The 11,088-nt window shown below is 39.6% G+C and overlaps 1 protein-coding gene across 1 annotated transcript; it reads right to left on the bottom strand.

The window, feature by feature from the left end:
- Nucleotides 1–1,971: 1,971 nt before the first annotated feature.
- TTC32 (tetratricopeptide repeat domain 32) lies at nucleotides 1,972–8,332 on the bottom strand. Its single transcript, XM_007183480.3, has 3 exons — nucleotides 7,859–8,332; nucleotides 3,102–3,268; nucleotides 1,972–2,356 (listed from the first exon to the last, which is right to left on the bottom strand). Exons 1-3 carry the CDS (start codon nucleotides 8,008–8,010, stop codon nucleotides 2,229–2,231), a joined length of 447 nt encoding a protein of 148 aa, XP_007183542.1. The 5' UTR covers nucleotides 8,011–8,332; the 3' UTR covers nucleotides 1,972–2,228.
- Between the last annotated feature and the right edge of the window lie 2,756 nt (nucleotides 8,333–11,088).

The following is an 11,088-nucleotide window of genomic DNA, read 5'->3' as shown; positions in this document are numbered from 1 at the left end:
CAAATTCAATAAAGACTTTAAAAATGGTCCACATCAAAAAAATCTTTAAAAAATTTTTTTAAAAAGGCACATAGCAAAGGTATTAGTCAATCAGAAATTTAGAATCTGAATGTGTAATGTCGAAAGTTTTGAAGAAATACATGAGGAAAATATATTATTCTTTAGTTATTTCCAGTAACTTGAGAAAAGTAAGTGTCTGGGTTCCAAATCAGCAAGTGCTGATTCTGAACTTCAGTGACTTTTTTCTGATAAAGGATGAAGAAATGTTGAATAATAAAACCCTACAAACCAAATTAAATTTTTAATAAGCTTTTTTTCATATTACATCTGATCCCAGTCAAGAGTAAAGAAAAGAGAATATAAGCCAAGAGAAAATAAAGTTATTGAAGCACTTTTTAAGTATTTGATTTTCTGGATAGACTGGCTTTAAACCTTCCCAAGGTCTACGGACTTTGCTTTTTATTTATTTTTTTTAATAAGTTGTAAAAGAAGTTTTTAAAATAAGTTTGCTTAAGAGGAATTTTTCTACATTTTAATGCAACTTTATAAATTCTTTTAAAGATATTTCCAGCAAATAGAAAGATAAGTCATATTGGAAAATGTGAATCATTCCAGAAATAGAGATTTTAGTTTCCTTTCAAACTTCATTTCCTTTTAATATTCATTCACCTGCAGCCCAAATTCTTCATGTATTTTGCCAGATATTATTTATGAACTACAAACGAGGCAATTACGTCCTCTGCTTTATGAGATCACTTAAACTCAAACAAGACAAAACAAAACACCCTTTTAAGGGTGATGATGGTGATTGCATCCGAGAAGGTCACAGTAGTTACGCTGAGCCCTCCTCTGGAGACACTGGGCAAACATACTCTTTTCTCCTGATTAGGGCAATTTCCACCCCAGAACAGCTTTTTCCACAGCAATAATAAACTAGTTTGGGAAATCCCCAGATACAGGCTCTGAATCTTTGAAAGCCAAACCTCAACAATAAAAACACACACACAAAAATGTAGGTGAGACATGGTGACTCTGGCTCGTTTTCCCTTCAAATCCTTCCCAGCTCTTGAAAGCTTCATCATCGCCTAACCGTGCATTGCAGCACCCAAATAAAATAGATTTTTTTAAAGCCTTCTATTTACTAAGTGCTTTTAGTCAGTTTCTCACCTCTCTAACCACCCCCATTCCATTCGCAATTTATTATATAGAGTATGAACAGTTCTTGGCTTATAGTGAGTATTCCGTAAATGTTGATGATGGCAATTATTAGCGTCATTATCCAGAGACGAAAAACGATGCTTGATATTTAAATCTTAACTACCTTATCAATGATTACTAGAGAAAATCAAGTGTAAGTTGAATTCTTTCAAATTGCTCCCATGCAAGACATGTGTTTATTTTTAAGCCCAAATGTTATGTCTCTCTAGCCTAGCTATATAAAATAGCTTTGCTCTCAAAGTGAATGCCATGGGGAGAAAATGGGCAGGGGACTATTGCAGATTAAAAGAACACAAAGAGACTTAACAACAAAATGCAATGTAACTTGATTGACTCCAGATCCAGAAATAAAAATCTACACAAGACATTTTGGAAACAATTGGGGAATTCGAATATGGGCTGGGTATGAATGATATTATAGAATTATTAGTTTTATTAGGTATTATAATGGTATTGTGGCTATAAAGAAGGCTGTCTCTATTCTTAGAAAATGCAGGCTGAAATATTTAGGAGTAAAGTATTGTGATATCTGCGCAACTTATTTTCAAGTGGCTCAGCAAAAAGTTATATATTTAAATACAGAGAAAAAGCAAATGTGACACAATGTTAACAACTGGTGAATCTCAGTGGAAAGTTTATAAGTGTTTATTGTACTATACTTCCAATTTTCTGCAGAGGTAAGATTTTTTTCATAAAAAGTTGGGAATAAAAAAATAGCAAAATAAATATTTTTACTGAAGAAAATACCACACATTTCTTTAAATATTTTACTGTAATAATATACAATTATACATTCTTTTTACTTATTTACACTTCATAAAAGCATACCTACTCAACATAGTTACTCAATCTGAAATTAACTACCTTAAGTACATCATTTAACTTTCAGTGCTGATGCATGAATCTCTTTATCTTAAATATAAATCAGAATAGCTTAACACCAGCTTTAAATTAGAGACAATGAGATGCCAGGTGGATCATGAGTTAATATTTCAATTAAGTTAAAATTTTCAATAATTTCTTCTTTGCTTTTCTTTTTTGTCTAGAACAGTCTGTTTTAAGCTCAAAATAGCATCTTGAAATCCAGGATTTAAATCTAATACTTTCTTGAAATCTTCCAAAGCATCATCAAAGTATCCTGTACCAGAACCCAAAAAAATGGAAAAGAAAAAACACTGAGTATTTCTATATATTATTCATAGCAAAGTTTGGATACATATACTTTTGCTTTTATATTTACAAGCTTTCAACCACTCCTACTAAAGGAATATTTTCCTCTTGATAATGATGTAGGGATGTGTGTATCACAGTAACTTTGTGTACCCTTACAGACTAATACACTTAAAATTAGTTACGGGTTTACGTACTGGGATTTAACAGGTACATAGCCTAAATCATCCCCAAATTTCAACAAAACCATGTCACCTATTTTATATAATTACAGTAAAATTAAGAAACAGGAAATTAATATTCTTTTTAACACTTGAATGAGGAACGATCCTAACAGTCCCTTTAGTCCAAGAATCTAAGACCCCTTCACTTTATATTGTCTTGTATGCCTGCAGAGATTTTAACTCAGAAAAGTTTCACAGGGTATCAGCAGCATTACCCTCATTTCGCAGCTGGGGATGCAGAGGCGCAAAGTAACGGGAGCACGCTCACTCCGGCGCCCAGGTCCAATTCCCACCCCGGTGCCCCGCTGTGGTCTGTAACACCTACTGAAAGCCTAAAATAAATTCAGGTAGGCTTCCTTTGCTCCAGGCTCTAAACCTAAATTTCACATCACTTTCACACTGGATGATTACTACATTAGTTTTACAACATTTGAGAGCTCTGAATTCACAGCATACAGTCAAGGACAAAAGGGGGGAAAAAATTCTTACCCAGCCTATATAATATCAACCCTCTGTTGTAATACGGAACTTCAAAATTGGGTTGGACTTCTATGGCAGATGTGTAGTCATCCATGGCTTCATAAAAATCCACCCTGAAGTACTTGATTTGCCCCCTGTTGTTATATGCAGTAGCCAAATCCTCAGGGCTGCATTTGCTTTAAACAAAAAGTTCACATTAAAAACACAGTGTTGCCAAACTCCTCTTGCTTCCCCTTTCGTTCTCTTTTGGGTGTTGTCAAACTCATAGCCTATAACATGCAGTATCTACACTGAAAAACCAAGCGGAAGAAACAAAGTGCAAGGAAATAAAGCGGTGGAGTCAATTTTTGTTTAATCCTGTTTTCTACATTTGCAAGGTTATATAGCACTACAATGTCAATCTGAAAAGCGCATTCATTTCACTGTGTGTTCAAAGCCCCTGTTCATTGTCAACTTGTTTTGTTGAATATAATATGAAAATGTTTATTTTCTAAAGCACATGCCAGTGCGGCAAAGAAGACAGCTCAGAATTGAATGAAGCAAGGAGGGAAAGCCAGCCCAAAGTTCAAGTGTGCTACGGACGTGTCATAAAGTGAATCAGTTTTATCCTCAAATTTTTAAATGATCTCAAAACATTGAGATTTTAAATCATTTTCCACCAGTAAAGAAACAGAGGTTAACTCTAAGTGAAAAATCAACATGCTGATCCCTAGGGAGTGCTCTCTGGGGACAGAATCGCCCTCCCTCCAGCCTCAGCAGGCATCCTTCCGAAGGCCAGACTGGCTTCCTGCTAGTGGGACATCACGGCTCTGGTCCACACTGGGGGTCCTGTGTGCAGAAACGGCACTGCATCTGAGGGCTCCAGAGGTGGTCCAAGGAGCTTTTTTTTTTTTTTAACATCTTTATTGGAGTATAATTGCTTTACAATGGTGTGTTAGTTTTTGCTTTATAAGGAAGTGAATCAGTTATAGTTAGTTTCTGCTTTATAACAAAGTGAATCAGTTATACATATACATATGTCCCCATATCTCTTGCGTCTCCCTCCCACCCTCCCTATCCCACCCCTCTAGGGGGTCACAAAGCACCGAGCTGATCTCCCTGTGCTATGCGGCTACTTCCCACTAGCTAGCTATTTTACGTTTGGTAGTGTATATACGTCCATGCTACTCTCTCAGCTTTGAGTGAGCGGACTCCTATGAGTGGTTAGACGTCCAGGCAGCTCTGACAAGCCACCAGCTCAACAGGACACACACACACACACACACACACACACACACACACACACCAGCCTCTGCTGGACAAATCATCTACACAGAGAATATCAGTGGGCTCTGCTCCATGTCAGAGATGATTCTGTTTTCCTTTCTTTTTTTCAAAGAGGATTCTCAAATTTGAACCAAACAGGGAAGATGCAGGCTAAACTCAGCTGTCATTCTTTGTTATACGCCACAGCTCAAAGTCTAGTTCTCAGAAAATATTTGTGACTGCAGTCAGTGTTATTAAAAGTTACTTCTCTTAACATCTTGATCCTTGAGATCTCAGACAGGGACTGTAATTACTGCTGTCAGGAGGGGTAATCACAGCCTAGGGGTCTCCTTCAAGTTTTAAGTTTCCTAACAATGGAAAGGAATCACTGCAACTTTAGAAAATGTCTGTTTCTGTGAGCTAGGACTGAGAGAGACTGGGTACATGGACACTTCTAGATGCCACTAGCACCACCGTTAAATCCTAGTGAACAAGAAGGGACACTCCGTTTATCTCTCTCTGTTATGATATAGCTGAACTGCTGCCCAGTAAAGAGTATTAAGAAAAATGCAGCCTCAGGACTCGGTAAGGCTTTAGTGGTTAAATTTCTAAGCTTCAAAACTTTGTTACAAATGTCTGATTATCAGAGGATCATCAAATGTTTGATTTAGAATTAGATCTCATTACAACAAATTCTAAAAGCCTATTCTCCATATGGAAATCGTTTCATATTTTAAAGACATGGGCTAATTAAAGCCGAATTTTTTTAATATTGAGAATTTTTTAATGATAGTGTTTACTTGGATGGAATATAACCAAGTCACCTAATCCAAAAGTAGATTTTTTTTTTCTTTGCACTTGCTAACTTTAGCAAAGAAAAAAAAATTTGGAAATTAGGTTTATGGCTAAGGCTGCACTTTTGGATATTAAAAGAAAACGTTATAAACCATTCAGAGTGGCAGGCATACAAAGACTGTGAATACTGTTTCAAAATGATTCCCTGACCCATTGTTTTAAAAATAAACAAACCCTAAAAGATATATTTAAGGAAGAAAGTTGAAATGACAGAATTCAGTTTAACCATGAGTTTCTAGAAGGATTTCAGAACTATAAGGAAATTAGAAGATTCATGCAGGCATGCTGGGCAACCTTCTGCTAAACCTCCACAGATTTTCTTTCCTATGCTGGTAAGGGGCAGAAATTACATCTGCCACACAACAAGTTTGTGCTCTCAGGCTGAGATGAAAAAAGGAGGAGGAGTAACAAGACTAGAGGCATCAATATGCCTGTTGCTGATGAATCCTTTTTGAAACCTACTAGATAAGTCTAAAAAATATAACAAACTAGTGAATATAACAAACAAGAAGCAGACTCACAGATATAGAGAACAAACTAGTGGTTACCAGTGGGGAAGGGGGGAGGGGCAATACAGGCGTGGGAGATTAAGAGGTACAAAATATTAGGTATAAAATAAGCTACAAGGATATATTGTACAACACGGGGTATATAACCAATATTTTATAATAGCTATAAATGGAGTACAACCTTTAAAAATTGTGAATCACTATATTGTATACCTGTAACATATAATATTATACAGCAACTATACTTCAATTAAAAAATTAAAAAATAAAAAAATTTTTAACCTACTAGATAAGTCTATGCTTAGAGCTTGAAACAAGAATAGAAAACTACATTTTCTATGTTTACTAAATTTGCGGGGGGCAGTACCATCTTATTGCTTGTCTCAAAACTTCTATTAACTATTATTCTGGTGTATTACTGAAATAAGAAAGCCACTAAATGTTTCTGATTTAATTCCATGTGAGTTTAACAAACAGGAGAAGAATCATAAGCCTCATACAAATAAGACAAGCTGGTATCCTGTCAAGAAAAATCAGATCCTTGAGGGGAGAGGAGGGTGATAGTGCAGACAACTCAAAACTGTCAAAACCCCCTGCTCATTCAGCTGTCTTTTCTTTTCTCATCCTGGACCACTCAACACAATCAACAAGAACAATAAAGGCAAAACCTGGAGTACAACAAATGCTACACACTCAAGCATAAATCCAAGATGCTTTGAGAGAGTAGGTATTAGCAGGTGAGGTTGAGACAGGCTGGGACCTGGGACCCTTTGCTGCAGTGCTTTCACCTGGACAAACATCTCCTTGAGCAGCAAAATACAAAGAAACTATACGGGACTAAAAAGTTGGTGCAAATTATGGACAAGATACAACAAGACCAAAAACAAAACCAAAAACAAACCCCAACTGCCATTTCTGAAGAGCCGGGAGCAAAAACAGGGTGTCGGGAGCAAAAGCAGGGTACCGCGCATGCCCCCTGCACTCAACACCACCAAAGGGGTGGGCAAAACACCTAAGCCGCCCCTCCGGCCAGCCGGACCCCTGGACACACCCCCTCCCCTCACCCCATATAAGGAACCAGCTCGCCCCTCCTCAGGGAGCAAAGGAATCTGTTACTTGTGTTTACTCCCTCCTGCTGCAGCAGGGGCCCCAAGAAAGCCTTGCCTGAATTTCTTGTCTAGTCTCATCAGTTTCTATTGATTGGGGAAGGCCAAGAACCCTAGTCGGTATCAAGGTTGCTAACATGACAAAAAGAAAGACATTACATGTTCTCTGACAGAAGGACACAACACCACCTACAATAGTGTTCTCACCATAATTCTGGATCTGAATTGGATCAAACCTCAAGATTTAACTACCAACTCACAAGAAATGTAGGAGACAGAGGACCATATTAAATGACATCAGGGGGATGAATTCAGCAAATTCAAAATACGGGAAACTCTCAGGACACATGACCCGCTTTCCTCACCAAATAAACTGCAAGGCAAAAAAATGAAGGGAAGCCTTAAAGGCTAAAAGACTTGATGTGCATCCTGACTTTAACCAACTGCTAAAAACCAACCAAACAAAACAAAACAACCTTTATTGATCAACCAGGAAAATTCCAAAACTTGACATTAGGAATTATGTGCTAATGATATTGTGGTTACGCCTTTTCAAATCCTTAATATCTAGAAATGCACTCTGAAACATCCATGGATGAATAATATGATGCCCTTAATGAACTGATAATACTTAAGCCCTGGGATGGTTACCTGGAGGTTCATTACACCATTTACATATATTTAAATTTCTTTTCACAAGTGAAAAACAAAACACCTGCTGTGATGTCGCGGAGCGGTACTGTGTGCTAGCGTGGTCCCCACGGCACCTCGCCCTCACCAGGTCTCGCTCTAAGACTCTGGATCAGAGTAACATGGAACGGGGACACTCGAGGTGAGAGGCAGCCGGCGCCCCGGTGTCCGGACACCCTCATGGGTGTCCCAGAGGAACGCGCAGAGGGCTGCGTTCTAGGATCCTCCCTCACTGCCTTTCTGTTAAGACAAACGTCTGCGCGCTGCGCGGGTGAGCTCGGGGGGCCGAGAAACCAGACTAGACGGTCCCTGCCGCCCACCTTGCAGAGGTCCCGCTGTGCCCACTTCTCGCGATACTTACCTCCCGGGCGCCTCTCCCTCGGAGGCCGCACAGGCGTACTGGCGAACGTAAGCGGAGTACAGCGCTTCGGCCTCCGCGTACTCGCCCTTCTGGAAATGAGCTTGGGCAAGCGCTAGGGTCGCGAGGTTTTCTTGCCCTTGCTGCCCTTCCATAGCGGTCGGAGGCCTAGCTTTCCGTGTAGAATTGGGGTTGATTTCTGAGCGATTAGAGGCGGCACGACAAAGCTACTTCCGCACCCCGGAATTTAACTTGACGGCAAAAACCTGGGCTCTAGCGAAGGGGGAATTTTGTGCCTTCCGAGGACCCGTCGTCTCGCGGGATTAATGACGCTGCTGGTGGACAGCGCAGGTGCTTCATTCGGAAAGCCTAGGCAGACAGACCGCTGTGAAGTGCAGTTCTCTTGTTACTGCTGGTCTCGCCTGCCTCGTCTCCAGAAAAGCAGTAGATCGATAGTCCCAAACTGGTTTCTAAGTCCGTGGTTACATGTTGCAAGGAGTTTGCCCTTTGTTAACAGTGAATGGTGGGGGCAGGGGGGCGGTGCCGGAAACGGAAAAGATGTAGGTTTGTTTTATGAATGGCTAAATGACCCACGGATTTATTGTAGCACTTTTCCAATTCCTGCGTCCACCTGCTAGAGGTTGTTCTAAGTAGGCTGTGGTTACACTGAGACATTTTATGTCGAAATCCCATGAGATTAGTTGTCCCATGGACGTGAGTCCAGTTTCAAACACTACCATTTATTAACTCCAAGGCTCTAGACTGCAAACTTCTCAACCTTTTTGAACCTCTAGAATAGTGTAAGGGTTAGTAGAATAGTATTTTGTGTTAATAGCCTGTGGTCGAGGACGTCAGTTTACATTCCCTGGCCCTTTATGCCAAAGGGAAGCCCATGTAGTAATGTATTAAGTACAATATGTTTAATCCAAGTAAAAATTACGTAAAATGAACAGTCCTGAGAGAACAATTCCATTTAACATAGCATTAAAAAGAATAAAATACTTAGAAATTAACCAAGGAGATGAAAGACTTGGTTAGATGAAAACTACAAAACATTGATGAAAGAAATTAAAGCCATAGACAAACCATGTTCATACTAAAAAGCAGTCTACAGATTCAATGGAATCCCTATCAAAATCCCAATGATGTTTTTACAGAAATATAAAACTCCATCCTAAAAATCATAAGAAATTTCAAGGGATTCCAAATAGCCAAAACAATCTTGAAAAAGAACAAAGTTGGAGGACTTACACATCCTGATTTCAAAACTTACTAAAGCACAGTAATCAAAACAGTGTGGTATTGGCATAAAGACAGTCTTTTCCATAAATAGTGGTGGGAAAACTGGATATCCACATGCAAAAGAACGAAGTGGGACCTAAATACCATATTAGAAAATTCACTCAAAATGGATTAAAGACCTAACCTAGAGCTAAACTAAGAGCTAAAGATTAAAAATTCTTAGAAGAAAACATAAAGCAAAAGCTTCATGACATTGGATTTGGCAATGATTTCTTGGCTATGACACCAAAGAGACAGGCGACAAAAAAAAATAATAAACTGGACTTTATGAAAAGTAAAAACTTTTGTGCATTAAAAGACTATCAACAAAGTAAATAACCCAGAGAGTAAGAGAAAATATCTGCAAATCATGTATCTGATGAGGGTGGGAAATGCAAAGATGGAGGTTCTGTGGAGCAGGTTTGGGCTGGTGTGTCCATCTACTCGCAGAACCAAGGGACCTGACATGGCATCTCCATCACACTGGGAAGCTCTGGTCTACAGGACACGGAGGGCCCTGCCCCGTGACTGAGGTGCTGGGCCCAGGCTCAGTTGCTGTCCGTCTCCGACTCTCTTGCCCGTCTTCCACACAGTCCACCTGCACTCGGTGCTTTGCCTGCAGGGTGGCATCATCAAGACTTCCCTCAGCCAGCTCAGCCAGCAATACAACTATAAGATGATCTGCTGAAAGCGTCATGCTTGCCTTTAACCCCACACTGTCATCTGCCTCAAGAAGTGTGGCCACAACAACAGCCTGTGCCCTGAGGAGAAAGTCAAATAAGACTCCTCCACGAGTTCCTCCTTCCTCTGCAGGGCAGCCCTCTGTCTGAGCCCCATGGCTAGGGGGCTTCACTAAGGTTTCCCTGTCATTGACTGGGATAGTAAAAATAAATAATAAATAAATAAATTTTAAAAATACGTGTATACACACTCATACACTATACATATATATTTCCAGAATATATAGAGAACTTCTAAAACTCAACTTTTCCAGAGTGGGTGTACTACTCTGCATTTCCCCCAGCAATGTATGAGGGTTTCAATTACTCCATATCTTCACCAACATTTGTCAGTTTCAATTCTAGCTACTATAGTGGGTGTGTAGAGGTTTCTCATTTTCCTCTAAATTCCTCTATGTTTTACTAACTAGAAATTTAAACTGTGCCAAATAAGAAATGAGTAAATAAAATAGAAACTCTAATGTCTACTTTTTCTTTTCATTTTTGAGAAATCTCTTAAAAACAAAGAGCTCTTATTATGAAGAAAACTTACAGAACAGCAATTTCTTCAGTTTCACCTCTTTTTTTTTTTTTTTCTGGCCACACAGCAGGGCTTGAGGGATTTTAGTTCCCCTACCAGGGATCGAACCTGCACCCTTGGCAGTGAAAGTGTGGAGTCCTAACCACTGGACCACCAGGGAATTCCCATTTCACCTCATTTTTTTCTTCTCCTAAATTCAACTAAAATATAAATTAATGCCTTTTATTTTAAAAAAGGTTATTAAGACTATTTTTACTTTCTCATCTATTATGTACTTTTGAAATTTTCTCACATGAACATATGTTAGTTTTATACTCAAAAACCAGTAAGTGGGACTTCCCTGGTGGCACAGTGGTTAAGAATCCGCCTGTCAATGCAGGGGACACAGGTTCCAGCCCTGGTCCAGGAAGATCCCACATGCTGCGGAGCAACTAAGCCCATGCGTCACAACTACTGAGCCTGTGCTCTAGAGCCTGTGAGCCACAACTACTGAGCCCACGTACCACAACTACTGAAGCCCGCACGCCTAGAGCCCGTGCTCCACAACAAGAGAAGCCAGTGCACTGAGAAGCCTGTGCACCGCAACGAAGAGCAGCCCCCGCTCGCCGCAACTAGAGAAAGCCCGCGCGCAGCAACGAAGGCCCAATGCAGCCAATAAATAAATAAATTTATTTATTAAAAAAAAATGTTAA

The sequence above is a fragment of the Balaenoptera acutorostrata genome, chromosome 12 (genome assembly GCF_949987535.1).
Source record: "Balaenoptera acutorostrata chromosome 12, mBalAcu1.1, whole genome shotgun sequence".
Classification (NCBI taxonomy): Eukaryota; Metazoa; Chordata; class Mammalia; order Artiodactyla; family Balaenopteridae; genus Balaenoptera; species Balaenoptera acutorostrata.
Note: the sequence above shows the minus strand (reverse complement) of the source record. Positions and strands in the feature narration are given on the sequence as shown.